This window comes from Hyaena hyaena, unplaced genomic scaffold, assembly GCF_003009895.1.
Source record: "Hyaena hyaena isolate Hyena2069 unplaced genomic scaffold, ASM300989v1 scaffold_392, whole genome shotgun sequence".
NCBI classification, from domain to species: domain Eukaryota; kingdom Metazoa; phylum Chordata; class Mammalia; order Carnivora; family Hyaenidae; genus Hyaena; species Hyaena hyaena.
In genome coordinates, this window is record NW_024081017.1 from 742,490 (window position 1) to 758,352 (window position 15,863).

Genomic DNA, 15,863 nt, shown 5'->3' on the forward strand with positions numbered 1-15,863 from the left:
AATGGTCAAGATGGAAGATCAACCCGGCCACAACATTCCCTTAGGCCAAAGCCTCATCCGGAGCGTGGCCCTCGCTCTCTTCCGTTGTGTGGAGGCTGAAAGAGGCGAGGAAGCTGCCGCAGACGAGTGTGAAGCTAGCAGAGGTTGGTTCATGAGGTTTAAGGAGATAAGCTGTCCCTATAATACCAAAGAGGGAGGTGAGGCAGGAAGTGCTGATGTAGCCGCTGCAGAAAGTCATCCAGAAAGATCTAGCCGAGCTGATCGAGGCAGGTGGCTACGCTAAACAACACGTTTTCAATGTGGACAAACCCGCCTTCTGTTGGAAGATGCCACGTAGGACTTTCATAGCTGGAGAGGAGAAGTCCGCGCCTGGCTTCCAAGCCTCCGAGGGCCGCCTTGTGACGGGCTGACGCAGCTGGTGATGTTAAGTTAAAACCAGCGCTCAGTCGCCATTCAGAAAATCCTCGGGCCCTTAAGAATGACTCCAAAGGATTCTGCCTGTGCTCTGTAAACAGAACAACAAAGCCTGGATGACAGCACATCTGTTTACAACACGGTTTACTGAATAATTTAAACCTGCTGCTGAGACCTACTGCTCAAAAAGAATAAAGATTCCTTTCAAAATATTACTGCTCACTGACAAAGCACCTGACCGGCAGCAAGCTCTGGTGCAGATACACAACGAGATCAGTGTTGTTTTCGTGCCTGACGAAGCAACATCCATTCTGCAGCCCACAGATGGGGGAGTCACTTTGACTTTCAAGTCTTATTCTTTAAGAAATCCATTCTGTAGAGCTGTGGCTGCCTTTAGAAAGGGACTCCTCCGATTGATCTGGGCGAACTACATTGAAAGCCTTTTGGAAAGGCTTCACCATTTCTAGATGCCGTTTATGAACCTTCTGGTTCATGGGAGGAGGTCAGGATCCTGGGAGAAGTTGATTCCAGCCCTCACAGGGGACAGTGAGGGGTTCAAGACTTCCGCGGAAGGAGTCACTGCGGGTGATGTGGAGATCAGAACCGGGGCCTGGAGATAGGATGGCCTTGCTGCAGTCTCATGATCGAACTTGAACAGTAGAGGAGTCACTTCTTATTGGATGAGCAAAGAATTTGGTTTCTTGAGGCGGGATCTACTCCTGGGGAAAGATGCAGTGAAGACTGTTGAAATGACCAGGTTTTAGAATATTACATAACGTTAGCTGATAAAGCAGCAGCAGGGTTTGAGATGATTGATTTCCATTTTGGAAGAAGTTTCTAGGGGCACCTGGGTGGCTCAGCCGGTTAAGCGATCAGGTCTTGATTTTGGCTCAGGTTATGATCTCACCTGAGTTCGAGCCCTGCATCGGGCTCCATGCTGACAGTGCAGGGCCTGCTTGGGATTCTCTCTCTCCCTCTCTCTCTGCCTCCTCAGCCCCTCCACCTCTCTCTCAAAATAAATAAATAAACAAAGAAAGTAGTTCTATGGTGGGTAAAATGCTATCACACAATATCACATGCTACAGAGAACTCACTCCTAAAAAGAAGACTTAATCAGTCTGGCAAGTGTCATTGTTTCCTTATTTTAAGAAATTACCACAACCTCCCTGATCCGTCAGCAGCCGCCAACACCAAGGCAAGTCCCTGCACCAGCAAAAAGATCGACTCCCTGAAAGCTTGGGTAGTGGTTAGCATTTTTTAGCAATAAAGTATTTTTTTATTATTTTTTATTTTTTGAGACAGAGAGAGACAGAGCATGAGTGGGGGGGAGGGAGAGAGAGAGACACAGAATCCGAAACAGGCTCCAGGCTCTGAGGTGTCAGCACAGAACCCGATGCGGGGCTCGAACCCACGAACTATGAGATCATGACCTGAGCCGAAGTCGGACGCTTAACCAACTGAGCCACCCAGGTGCCCCAGCCATAAAGTATTTTTAAATTAAGGTATGTACATTTCTTTAGATGTAATGCACACTTAATAGACCACAGGGCAGTGTAAACGTAACTTTTACACGCACTGGGAAACCACAAAATTCATTTGGCTCGCTTTATTGTGAGGTTCACTTTATTGCAATGGTCTGGAACCGAACCCACGATATCTCCGAGGTATGCCTGTGTATCAGTGGCTTTAACATTTCATAGAGAATACAGTTTAGGAGTTGGGAATGTCTAAACAGGCTATTCCTTGGGGGGAGGGGGCGATACTGAAATAAAGGGTGGCAAACGCTGGTATAGAGCCTGGCTCAGACACTCACGGGGTGTGTGACCTTGAGCGGGTTGTTTTTCGCTAAGACTCAGTTTTCTCCTCTGTAAAACAAGGACAACAATATATCACTTTGCAGGTGTTTTATGAGAATTAAATGAGATCATAGCCAGAGGTGCTGAATGCCCAGGAGGCATTCTGAAGATTAGCTGCTATTATCATCATCATCTGTATCCTCTTTTTTTTAATAAGATTTTATTTATTTTTAAATATTTATTATTTTGAGAGGGAGAGCTCGAGTGAGGGAGGGGCAGAGAGAGAGAGAGAGACACAGAAATCGAAGCAGGCTCCAGGCTCTGAGCTGCCAGCACAGAGCCCAATGCAGAGCTTGAACCCACAAACTGCGAGATCATGACCTGAGCCAAAGTCGGACGCTCAACCAACTGAGCCACCCAGGTGCCCTTGTATCACTTGCTAGTACAGTGGTTTGTAAGCTCTCTGTAAATGTTCCTTCAGATAATCATAGCTGACATTCAGTGAGCGCTTACTATGTCCAAATACTTTTCTGAACCTTTTTTATTTTAACTTGTTCATCCATGAGATGCATAATGTTATCATGCCAATTTTACAGGTGGGAAAACTGAGGCTCAGTGAAATGAAGTGCCTGGCCCAAAGTCAAATGACTAAGAAGCATCAGAAGCCAGACTCAAGCCTAGGTCAGCCAATCCTGGGGCCCATGACAAGAGAGCCAACAGGTAGAGAAAAGTATTCACTGAGGCCTCGCCCTAAGATAAGATTTGCTGTATTTTTTCTCCCACTTCCCTAACCCCAAAGAGCCACAGACAGTTTGGGGCTGTCTCTGGAATTATAACCAGCTGGCTAACTTTGTTAAGAATCTTCATTTCAGTCTCCATTTCCTCATTTGTGAAAGGGGATAATGTGCCGCCGCCCCCCCCCCCCCCCGCACAGAGTCACAGTGGTTGGGCAGGCAGAGCCACCACAGGGGCTCCAGAAAGTTCCTGTCTGTTTGTACTGCTCTGCTGAGGGGAGGTCGGCGTCTTGGGGCCCCCTCGTGAGCTGTGGGGGGCCCCAATTCTAAGGTGCCTCTGAGGCACCCTAAGGGGCGGGAGGACTGGGGGGAGCAGTTCTTAGGAGCAGCTAGGGGCTCGTAAGCACACTCAGCGTCAAGGACTGACTGTCTCCAAGTTACAGAAGCTGGGGGGGGGGCACATTCTGAAGGTGTCCCCAAGGACTGTGGGTTCATCTTGGTTTTGGAAGGTAGCCTAGGGCTATGGGGCGGTTTTAGGAACCGTGGAGGAATCTAGTTGTGCCCCTGAGGTCTGTGGATTTTGGTGGCAGCTACATGGTTACGCAAGAAAACTCTCTGAGTCTGAAGACACCCCTGGGGTTATTTTGGGATCTCTGGACTTGTGGGGGCACCTCAGGGATGCTAAGGAGCCCCTCGAGGATTGGGGGGGGACATCTGAGAGATCGTGGAAGCGTTCTTAGTGTTCTGTGAGGGATCCTAGAACGTGGGGGGCCCTCATGCGGACTGTGGGAAATTCTAGGGGTCCCCTGGGGACCTCTGCATGCCGCAGGGGTGGTGGGGGTGCTCGAAGAGATTTTTGGAGACGTCTGCGGAAACCTGGTGATGGTCCTGGGATCTGGAGGAGTCTCATTTGCGGGTGCATCCTGAGATTATTGGGGGCGCCCCGGGAGTTGTGGGCATATCTCGGTAACAATGAGGACATCAGTAAGGGCCGTTTGGGAAGTTATGGGGGTGTCCCAGGGTGTGCAGGGCCTCTCAGCGCACCTCTGGCTTTTGGGGGGAATTCAGGGATTTGGGGGTACCTCTGGATTGTGTGAGGACATCGCAGGGATAGTTGGGACATTCTCTGGAATTTGGGGGACATCTGAAGGACTTTGGGGATGCCTCTGAGGTTTGTGAGAGCTACAGCGGTTTGTGAGAACACCCCAGGGATTTGGGGGGGCCCCAGATGTTTGTAGAGGCGCTTCCGGCGATTGTAAGGACCTTCAGGGGACTGCGGGGAGGGCCTGCGGTCTGAGGGGTGTCCCACGGCCGCCGTGTGGGCGCCCCAGGCCCGCCCCGCCCCAGGGGCGGCCCCAGAGCGAAGCCGGAAGGGCCGAGGCGGCCGGGCGGGGTGGGGCCCGCGGGCCCCTGGGCTGGGCGGCCGGCCTGCGTGGGCTGCGCGGGGCAGGCGGGCGGCGCTGCTCCCCGGCGCCCGCTGAGGCGGGGCTGCCCCGCGCCCCCTGTGGCTATGGCGCGGCCGCAGGGCCTGGGCCGCATCCCCGAGCTGAAGCTGGCGGCCTTCCCGGCGGCGGCGGCGGCCGAGGACGAGGCGTTCCTGCCTGAGCCCCCGGCCCCGCGCGCACCCCGCCGCCCGCGTTCGCCTCCCTCCTCTCCCGTCTTCTTCGCCATCCCGTCCCCAACTTTCCGCCGACGTCTTCGGCTTCTCCGCAGCCATCAGGATTTTGGTCGCCAGGCGTGGGCTGGGTAAGTGCGCGCCGGCGGCGGCGGCGGGTTCGAATCTCCCTCGGCCACCGGGCGCGGGCCAGGTCTGGGGTTCCTAGCTGCCTCTCCGCAGCCTGAGTTCCCCTCTTCCGTCCCAGGACAGCGATAACAATCATCCCTGCCCTCCAGGGTTGCCGTGGAGACATCTGATAGGGCATGCAGTAGGCACTCAATAAACGTTAAGTTCCTCCCACTTCCTCTGCAGTCTGCGGTCAGGCTTTGGAGGCGTGAGGCTAACCTGCCATCCACGGTGATCTGGGGTCGCGTGTTCAATTCTGCTAGCCTCAGTCTAACGGCCTGTGAAATGGAGCCAGCGCTGCCCATATGGGGGGGAGGGGTTGCCTTGCCAGGAGGCTCCGGTGCACCAGGCACAGAGGGCAAAGGCGCCTTCTCTTCCAGGCCAGGCTCGGGGTGGGATGCGGGGGGCTCGCAGCTTGGGGGCGAGGAACCTGGAGACACATCCGGTCTGGCTTCCCAGTGTCCACTTTTCTGGGAAACCTCGGTTTCCAAGAGGTGGGCACTGGCTGGCCCTGGGGGCCTTTCCAGAGCCAGGGGAGGGTCCTCTGCTTACCCCCCTAACATCCCTACCCTCCGCACCCCCTTGCTTGGAACCTGAGGTCAGAGACATACTGGGAGAGGACACCGCGGGGACAGGCTCAGCGTCTGGACCCGGGGGAGAGACTGGGGAGGGGAGGGAAGGGGAGGAGGACTCGGGAGCCCAGCGTGGAGTCCGAGAGGGTGTGTGTGTGTTGGGGGGGAAATCAGTGCCTCTCTCCGGGCTTCTCTCTGTGTCTCTGTTTCCACTTCTGTCTTTCCTGTTTCTGTTCCTTCCCCTTCCCCGCATCCGTCGTCCCTCCTCTGGGTTTTTGTCACCGGACCCCGCACGCACTCCGCCCGCGGAGTCTCTTTCCCCCTGGGGCGCACTGCGCTTGCAGGGCTCCGCGGGCCCAGCTGGACGTCAGAGGGAGGGAGGCGGGGCCAGGGACGAGGCGTGGCGGGGGGGGGGGGGGCCGGGTCCCGAGCCCAGGAATCGGGAGCCTGGGCACCCCCGCCCCCCAGACCCCGGGGAAGCGGGGCAGGCGGGACGTGTTGCACAGAGTTCCGCGGGAGAAGGCAGGAGCGCAGCCCTCCCAGGCGCTGGGGACCCGAAGACGCCCCAACGCCCGGGGACCCGTCCCTGGGGGGGTCACCGGGAGGGCGGGTGTGGAGGCGGCGCCGCGGGTGGCCACAGACACCTCGGGCCTGTGAACAGTGAAGTCCACACCACCGTGCAGCTGCCCTCATGCTCGCCCTGACAGCGTTGGGCACCCATGCGCTCGGGTACCGCGCCCCGGGCAAGGCCCCGGCCCCCTGACCTGACACTGCCCCCCGCGGGCTCCCTGGTCCACTTCTCCTTCAGCGAAGAGGACACCTGTTGGCACCCTCCAGGCAGATCTGTCAGGTGGGTGGCCTGGGGCCAATTCCCTCCTTTGCCACTGAGGGCTCTGGCTGGGGTGGGGGAGAGGGTCCCCTGTATGCCTCGGGGAGTCCCCAAAGTGGGGAGCCCCACCTCCTTTCCCCGGCCCCAAAATTCTTGGTGCTGCTGCTGGCTTCCTGCAGGTGACAGCCCCCCAAAAGAGTACTAGGTCCTGCCCTGTCCTATTTAGGATGGGCTCTTTTCACCCTCTTTGCGCCCCTAAACCCGGGTTTCTGGCACTCATGCTGGTAGCAAATATAGGTGTCCAGCGTCACCTGGGCTCCACTCCCAGGCCACCGGCATGGAGCCAAGTCCCTCTGGCCCGGCTCTGCTCTGGGCCTCCAGGCATACTCACCCCCTCCTTGCTGGGGCTGCCAGGCTGAAAACCAGGCTGTGGTGGGGGAGGGGGGCAGCCCTGGTAGAACTCCCGGGGGTTATTTAGGATCAACTGGGCAGTGCTGGAGCAGAGAAAATTCTCAGGGTTCTCCCGCCTTGTTCTCGCTCCCCTCTACCAGTCCCTTCAGACACCCGGGGACGGACACACACACACACACACACACACACACACACGCTGTCTCCATCCACAGCTACACATGACACAAACATAGACACACCCACACACAGGGTGATTGGGGTCACCTGGTGTTTACCGTGCAAGGTCTGGGTCCCTTAGCTGTAAGGGACACAGGGAGAATCTCACTGTTAACCCACGGGGGCCGTGAGCACAAAGCACCGAAACCCTGGCATCACGCAGCCTCACGTCCCCCGCACCGCACACGCAGGCCTGGCTCTCACCTGCGCACAGCCACATGCAGGAGCACACCTCGTATCCGCTCGGGGGTCAGGGACAGCCACATGTGTGGCACACAGGTACGCCCTTACAAGGTCACACAAATTCACAGACACACACACGGATCCGCGCAGGCGCCCGTGAACACTCAGGCCCCACTGACACGCTCCGACATACAAATGCACACGGACACCTATATACACACGGGTGCCCTGAGCACACATACACCCTGACTCGCACGTGCACAGACGTTCCGTGCACACCCGGCCCTACAAACAGCCGTGTCACCTGGCACCACGCGCCTGCCTGGCAGACACACACCAGCGCCCGCCCTCAACCTCTGTATGACCTTCACAAAGCAAATGCCAGGCCTTTCCAGAAAGGCCGCCTGGCGCCTCCTACGAGAGAGTCAGGTGGAGCAGGACAGGGAGCTCGGGGAGGTGCCAGGCCTGCCTGGGGGGGGTTGGACACCGGGTGATCAGGCACCCAGCTTTCAGTCCTTCTAGTACCAGTCAAGTTGTTCGTGCCGTCTGCACCTCAGTTTATTTCGCTTGGAAATGGAGCATGCGTATGTGTCCGGGCAGGCGGCTACTCTGTTGTTATGATATTTACCAACCGGGACCGTGCTCCTTTCCCCGATGTCCCCCTCCTGGCTGGTTTTTTGCCCATCAGCCCCTGCAGCAGAACTCTCTGAAGCTTGATCTGCCCCTGGGCTGCACAGGCCCCCAGGGGCCCAATTTGATGCAGGCCTGGAGGCCTCGGAGGGGTGGAGGGAAGTGGCGGCTTCAGCCCGAGGATGCCTGCTGGAGTGTCTGGGCGTGCGGCTGTGATGTGCCCCCTGACTCCGCTTTGTGGCCTTGGGTCCCGTTGGGACGGACAGTAATGGAGAGGCCTCCAGCCTGACTTTGGGCCACCCTGAGCAGTGGCAGACAAGGGACGGGTGACTCCACATAGCACCGGGGTGTGATTCTGGAGGGCAGGTGTGGCCACACGCACACCCACACTCAGGCCACGCCTGATGCCTTCCCCTCTGCCCTTCTGAAGCCCAGGGGACAGCAGGTCCTAGAAGCACAAACAGCAGGGCCCCAGGGAGCCTCTTCCCATCCATCCTGGCCTCTGGGCTCCTGCTGACGTGAGCAGAGCCCCTGGGGCTACAGTATCTGATGCTCACTGGCCCCACACTGGGACCTGGGCCTCACCTTCCCTAACGCGGCTTCAGGGCCTGGGGCCAGGGTAGGGGCCTCAGTGCGTAAGTATGTTCCGTCTCCTCCCCAGCGGAACTCAGCAGAGCCAAAACATCCAGGCCGCGCCCTGGGAGACAGGACATGGTTCTCAGACAGCGAGGCCACCGACCCCTTACCACCCCTCTGTGCCCCACTCTCCCCTGTTGAGCTGGGACATGAGCTGAACACAACTCACAGAGCTGGCAGGGGACATAGTTGGGTTCAGGTGTATAAAGCGCCTTGACAGTGCCAGGCACACGGCAAATATTCAGTAAGTGTCTGGTTAATATTGCTATATACCTGGATCAAACTTGGCACCTGGTATATAGCGGATGCTAAATAAGTGGGCATTATCATCAAAGGCCCAAGTTCACGGTCTAAGAATATTCCATCTTAAGGTGTGTTTTTTTAAATTTACTTTTTAAAAATTCACATACAGTAAAATTCACGCTTTTCAAAAATATTTATTTTTTAGAGAGGGAGAGAGCACAAGTGGGGGAGGAGCAGAGAGACAGACAGAGAGGGAAAGAGGGAGAGTGACATATAATCTGAAGCAGACCCCAGGCTCTGAGCTGTCAGCGCAGAGCCTGATGCGGGGCTCTAACCCACGAACCCTGAGATCATGACCTGAGCCGAAGTCGGTCGCTCAACCGACTGAGCCGCCCAGGCACCCCAAATTCACTCTTTTTCTACACATTGTATGAGCGTTTCTTATTGTAGTAAAATCTCCACAACATAGACCCATTTAAACATTTTTTTAATTAAAAAATTTTTTTAAATGTTTTTATTTATTTCTGAGAGAGAGAGAGAGAGACAACAAGAGCAGGGGAGGGTCAGAAAGAGAGGGAGATACAGAATCTGAAACAGGCTCCAGGCTCTGAGCTAGCTGTCAGCACAGAGCCCGATACGGGGCTCGAACCCACCAACTGTGAGATCATGACCTGAGCTGAAGTCAGACGCCTAACCGACTGAGCCACCCAGGTGCCCCTTTAAACCATTTTTTGAGTGTACATTTCGGTGTCGCTGAGTATACTGACATTGTTGTGCGCCACTCACCACCGTCCATCTCCAGAACTTCACCGCCTTCCCAAACCGCCACTCTCTCTGGCAAGGAAGGGACACTTGAGTTGTTTCCTGCTCTTGGCCATCTTGAATAACGCTGCTCTGAACACTGGCGTGCAAATATCCGCTGGAGTCCCACCTTCAATTCTTAGTGTTTAGTATTTCAGTAACCGCACCGTTTCACATCCCCCCGCCACGCACCAGGGTTCTAGTTTCTCCACATCCTCGCCAACACTTGTTATTTTACCTTTTTTTCTCACGATTTTATTCTTTTTGTTTGTTTTACGTTTTACTTATTTTGAGAGAGAGCGTGCGAATAGGGGAGGGGGAGGGGGGGAGAGAGAATCCCGACACGGGGCTCTAACCCACGAACCACGAGACCATGACCCGAGCCGAGGCTGGACGCCCAACCGACTGAGCCACCCAGGCGCCCTGGAGTTTGTTTTTAAAAGAAGTGTGAATTTGTGACTGTTAAAAGATTTCTGATTTCTCTCCTAAAATTGGAATACCTGGTGGCTAGGGGGACCCCAGCACCGCTCTGCCCTTTGGTGTCAGCTGCGTGGCCTCTGAGGACGTTTGCCATGATGGTAGGAATGTGCTGGAAGCTGGGCTGAGTAGGCAGAGCGCGGCAGTTCACGTTTCGGTCTGAGGAGTTATAAGACTTGGAATTGAAGGGGTACCTGGGTGGCTCAGTTGGTTAGGCTCCCGACTTCAGCTCAGGTCATAATCTCACAATTCGTGGGTTCGAGCCCGATGTCTGGCTCTGTGCTGACAGCTCAGAGGCTGGATCCTGTTTCGGATCCTGTGTCTCCTCTCTGCCCCTCCCCCCCATCCCTCTGTCTCTCTCTCTCCAAAATAAGTAAACATAAAAACATTAAAAAAAGACTTAAGATTGAATTCTGGCCCCACCATGCTTTTGCTGTGTGACCCTGAGCCGATCATGCTCGTCTCTGACCTTAGTTTCTTATTCTGTAAAATGGAGTCAGCGAAGTCCCTCCCTGTACTCCTACCCCACGACTGGCCCAGAAAAAAGGTTAATAGATCTGCAGATGGAGGTTTTGCTATCCTATTCTAGAGGATTTCGAACTTTCTTTCTCTCTCTCTCTCTCTCTTTCTTTCTTTCTCTTTCTTTCTTCCTTCTTTCCTACCTTCCTTCCTTCCTTCCTCTCTCTTTCTTTCTTTCTTTCTTTCTTTCTTTTTCTTTCTCTTTTTTTTCCTTCCTTCCAACTTATTTTTGAGTGTAGTGGGGGAGGGGCAGAGAGGGGGGACAGAAGACGTGAAGGGGGCTCTGCGCTGACAGGCTGTCAGCACAGAGCCTGACATGGGGGTCAAACTCATGAACTGTGAGAACATGACCTGAGCCGAAGTCGGACGCTCAACTGAGTCACCCTCAAACTTATTTTTTTTTAAATATTTTTATTTATTTCTAGGAGAGAGAGAGAGACAGCGTGAGCCGGGGAGGGTCAGAGAGAGAGGGAGACACAGACTCCGAAACAGGCTCCAGGCTCTGAGCTGGCAGTCAGCACAGAGCCCGACGCGGGGCTCGAACCCACGAACTGCGAGATCATGACCTAAGCAAAAGTCAGACAGTTAACAGACTTAGCCACCCAGGCGCCCCTCAAACTTTTTTTTTTTTTAATTTTTTTTTTAATGTTTTTTATTTATTTCTAGGAGAGAGAAAGACAGCGTGAGCAGGGGAGGGTCAGAGAGAGAGGGAGTCACAGACTGAAACAGGCTCCAGGCTCTGAGCTGGCAGTCAGCACAGAGCCCGACGCGGGGCTCGAACCCACGAACTGCGAGATCATGACCTAAGCGAAAGTCGGACGCTCAACCGACTAAGCCACCCAGGCACCCCATCAAACTTATTTTTTAAAGAGGGACCGTTCAAATCAAATCTTACGCTGGCTCTCAATAGGTAGGACTGGAGAGGGGAGGGCTCATTTCCTTCCCCTGCTCCCTTGCACCCACCAGAGCATAGCCTGAAGTCTGCTGACCCTTCTAACACTTTAACAACGGGGTAACAGACCAGAGAGGGCAGTGGCCTTCCCAAGGCCACACAGTATGTTGCAGGCACAGGGCGCCCCACTCTCATCCTCAATTCTGCATATCGACTGCTTTTCCGAGTCCGCTGCCCGCATGGCACGTACGGGGCTGGTTGACTCACAGTTGCCGATGTTTCCTGAGCGTTTTACCTGTGTTAACACATCCATGTCACCTGGATGACCTGAGGAAGGTGGCGGTTGTCCCCATTTTGTGGATTAGGAGACTGAAATTCATTCATTTCATTTCACCCCGGTCATAACACCTCTGGGAATTAGCAGAGCCAGTGCTTCCCTGACTCATCCCGAGCGTCTTGCCCTTGACCCCAGGCTGGGGCCCTGCCAGCTTCCCCTCTGTGTCGCTGTGTCTCTGTCACAGTCTGTCTGTGTCTCTCCAGCCACTCCAGCTTTCCTTCAAACAAAAACCAAATCCTGCCACAGGGCCTTGGCACTTGCTCTTCCCACACCCCGGAGTGTTTTCTCCTCCCTCCTGACCAATGGCCTGCTCCTTCTCATCTGCCAGGCCCTGCTCACATGTCACCTCCTCAGAGAGGCCTGCATCCCCTTTTCCAGTCTCTGCGTGGCACAACCTAGCTCACATATTCCTCCATTCATACATTTTATGATTCATTCAGTAAACATTTTATTGGGTGTGCACTGTGTGCCAGGCCATGTTCTTGGCCCCCAGGACAGAGCAGTGAACAAAGAAGACAAAAATCCTTGCTCTGCAAAGCTTGGTTCTAGAAAGGAAGGCAAACAGTAAAGAAGTAAAATATAGAATATGTCAGGTCAGTAGTGTTTACCTTTTTAAAAGAAGGTAAACATGAAATAGTAAGGCAGAGATTCAAATCTTAGATGTGCTGGCCAGGTGGGGCCTCCAGGGGAGGCAGCCTTTGAGGAGAGGCCTGAAGGAAGCAGAGGAGCCAGCAGCCATTGGAGATCTGGGCCGGGGAAACAGCCTGTGCAGAGGCCCTGAGGCAGGAATGCATCTGGAATGTTGAGGAAAAGGGGCTGGAGTAGAGTGAATGAGGGGTAGACTGGGAGGTCATGGGGCAGGGCCCTGTGGGCCCCAGTGAGGACTTTGGCTTTTGCTCTGGGTGAGCTGGGAGCCGTCAAAGGGGCTGAGGGGAAGACGGATGTGACTCTGGTCGCCGTGGAGGGGAACAGATGGGAACCAGGAAGCAGAGCAGAGACAAAGCGCTGGTCCAGGCCACCTATGAGCCCAACACAAGCCGCCCTTGCCAGCAGGGAGTCGGCCAAGGAGGCACTGAGAAGTGGATGGATTCTGAGTAGACCTGGGCAGTGAGGAAAGAGTAGAGGCAGATGGTCCCCCACCTGCAGATGCAGATGGGCCATCTTTTGGGGTGTGCACTGCCCCTAGGTTAACCCATTTATAGCCCGCCCCCTGTGCCATCTCCATAAGGGCCAGATGGGGGTCTGTCTTGGTCACTGCTGTGTCCCCAGCAGCTCAACAGAGCCAGGCTCACAAAGGCACTCAACAGCTGCTTGGGCTCTGCAGCCCCCCGTCTCCCGTCACCTTTAGGATGTCCGTCTCTCTCTCTCTTTTTTTTTTTTTTTAAAATGTTTTATTTATTTCTAGGAGAGAGAGAGAGAGAGAGACAGTGTGAGCAGGGGAGGGTCAGAGAGAGAGGGAGTCACAGACTGAAACAGGCTCCAGGCTCCGAGCCGGCAGTCAGCACAGAGCCCGACGCGGGGCTCGAACCCACGAACCGCAAGATCATGACCTAAGCGAAAGTCGGATGCTTAACCAACTAAGCCACTCAGGCGCCCCAGGATGTCCGTCTCTCTTTAATGTCTTCTGTCTGTCCCCCATCACTACCAGGAATTTCCTCGGTCCCCTTATTCCTCTGGACCTCCCCAAGCCCCTCTCAGCCCCCCTGACCGCCCTTCTCTCCCACCCCCTTGCAGCTTCGAGGCAGAGAATGGGCCCACGCCATCTCCCGGCCGCAGCCCCCTGGACTCGCAGGCGAGCCCGGGCCTCGTACTGCACGCCGGGGGTGCTGCCAGCCAGCGCCGGGAGTCCTTCCTGTACCGCTCAGACAGTGACTACGACATGTCACCCAAAACCATGTCCCGGAACTCGTCGGTCACCAGCGAGGCGTGAGCACCCCATTCTCGCCCTCCAGGCCCGCTCCCAACACAAGCCGCCCTTGCCAGCAGGGAGCGGGCACACCGCCCAAGCCCCCGCACCTGTCCTTCCCCGTGCAAAGTAAACAGACCCCTGCCCACCGCAAGGGCTCAGTTCCTTTACGGCACGTCCACCCAGTGAGGTTTGAGAGCGCACCCCAGGGTCTCTGCCCCCCACTCAGCTACAGTGAGCCCCTCCCTCTGGCCCAGCGCCCACCCACATCCCTACCCACCCAACCTGCCCAAGCCCGCTCCTACCCACCTGGTCCCCCTCAGCCCTCCCCTTGACCCCCTCCCTGCTGTCACTTCTTCCCACAGAGCGTCCACCTTGGCTGAGCCCCCTCTTCCTTCCCCCCTCCCTCCAGGCTTCCCTAAACCAGCCCCCCTTATCACGACCACCTGTTGAGGTGTGAGCACCCCTAGACCTGCTCAGCCCCCTCCCCTCTCACTGGATCCCCATCCAGGTACCCACCTCAGCCCCCCTAACTCCTCTTGTCCCCCATCCCCTCCTACCCACTGCTCTCACCAGGCCCCACCTTGCGGTGGATTTGTGGGAGCCCTGTTTGTCTCTGCCCACCCGCCTGAGCTCCTCTCTCTGACCCCCGTTTCCTCCAGGACCAGCCCCTGCAGGGTGTCTACCCAGGGGAGGTGTAAACGCCCACCAACCTCCCCCAGCCCAGCCCCCACAGAGTGTCCACTCTAGAGAGTTGCTTCTCTGGCACCCCAGCCCCTTTTCACCAGGCCCGGGGTGTCCCACTGTGAGGATGCCTGACCTGCCCCTGTCCTTGGTTGCAGGCACGCTGAGGACCTCATCGTGACACCTTTCGCCCAGGTGAGACCCCTCCCCTAAGAAAGGAAGGGGCTGCAACCTTCCCCCACACTTGGGGACTGGGGCCTAGCCCCCCCAGCTGCCCCTCCGGTGGGTCGCTCTCCTCACTGCTCGCTCTCCGTCCCAGGTGCTGGCCAGTCTCCGGAGTGTTCGCAGCAACTTCTCACTCCTGACCAATGTGCCCATTCCCAGCAACAGGTAAGTCAAGGCTGGGCCCCAACATTCATGATCACGAAGCCAAGCGCACCTGGACTGGGTTCAACTCTTAGCTCTGCTGTGTGTCCTCAGGCAGGAACTTGACCTCTCTGAGCCTCTGTTCAGGCAGCAGTTCCCTCTGAGGGAGTAAACCATTGCAAGTTGAATGGCTAAGATGGAAACTTTTACAAATAAAGGCCAAGGGATCCAGACACAGGTGGTGAGGCCAAGGGTAGCCAGCCGCCCCCGCCTCGGGGCCGCTCGTGGCCCCATGCCAACCTTCCAGGCAAATAGCATCTTGTGGTGCCTTTGTTCCCTCTCCATAAAATGAGAATTTAATAGGGCCTCCATTAGATGCTGCTGTGAGGAGTCTGGAAGGTGATAGGTAGAAAGGGTGAGAACATCGCTGAGCACATAGTAAGTGCTCACTAAATAGAACTAATTGTTTGGGGGCAGGGGCTTGGCTGAGAGCTGCTGGTCTCTCTGGGAGGTGCAGGAACTTTGGAGACATAGGACCTGACCCTACCGCCGATCAGCCGCATAGTCTTCAGTAAGCCTGTCCACTTCCTTGAGCCCGTTTCCTCATCTGTAAAATGGGTTCTTATGGGGCTCCGGGAGAGGCTGCGGGCTGAGTACATGGCGGCATGCCTGGGACACGGGGAGCGCTCAGAAAAAGGGAGATTGGCATGATTCCTGGAGAGGGGAGGCAGGAACCTGCGGGCACACAGGCTGATGTCGGAGCGCCGTTTCTTTGCAGACGGTCCCCGCTGGGCGGCCCAACCCCTGTCTGTAAGGCCACGCTGTCAGGTAACAAAGCCCAGGGGATGGGAGAGGGCCCCTCTTGCTGCTTCAGTGGGGGACCCCTCACCTGGTGGGGGGGTGGCTGTCTTACCTCCCTTCCCAGCACCCCACTCACTTGGTGGACCCCCATCAGCTCAGGTTGGGGCCTCTGGGTCACCACCCATGCTGCCCCTTCTCCAGAAGAGACATGTCAACAACTGGCCCGGGAGACACTGGAGGAGCTGGACTGGTGCCTGGAGCAGCTGGAGACCATGCAGACCTACCGCTCCGTGAGCGAGATGGCATCTCACAAGGTGAGGCCTCCAGCCAGCGGGGTGGGACTAGCCCCTGGGCGGGGCCTGAGGATGGGGGCCAACCGCTGGGTGGGGTCTGCAGGCGGCACCACCCATGGGGCGGGGCCAGTATCTGGATAGGGCCAATGAGGTAGGACCTTTTCCTGGGCCTGTGGGGTGGGGCTGACTGCTCAGGGACCTGAGGGAGTGGCTAACATTTGGGCCGGACTAGTGGGGCGGGGCCAGGACGAGTGGGGCGGGGCCAATCTATGAATGGGGCCTTTGGGGTGGGGGTCCATGCCTGAGCAGGGCCAACCCTAGGGCTGCGTGTTCTAACAGA

General features: G+C 56.2%; 1 protein-coding gene across 4 annotated transcripts in view; it reads left to right on the top strand.

Annotated features, from left to right (window-relative positions):
* PDE4A (phosphodiesterase 4A) overlaps positions 1 to 15,863 on the top strand; it is a 40,529-nt gene that overhangs the window by 11,239 nt on the left and 13,427 nt on the right. For 2 of the 4 annotated variants that reach the window (XM_039250977.1, XM_039250976.1), the window contains 5 exons: positions 13,208 to 13,399; positions 14,222 to 14,258; positions 14,383 to 14,453; positions 15,208 to 15,257; positions 15,432 to 15,544. In XM_039250977.1, the coding sequence (XP_039106908.1) occupies positions 13,208 to 13,399; positions 14,222 to 14,258; positions 14,383 to 14,453; positions 15,208 to 15,257; positions 15,432 to 15,544 (463 nt within the window). Of the gene's footprint in view, positions 1 to 4,424; positions 4,691 to 13,207; positions 13,400 to 13,872; positions 13,891 to 14,221; positions 14,259 to 14,382; positions 14,454 to 15,207; positions 15,258 to 15,431; positions 15,545 to 15,863 lie in introns of those variants that run through there. The other 2 variants (XM_039250978.1, XM_039250981.1) reach the window with 2 other exon arrangements.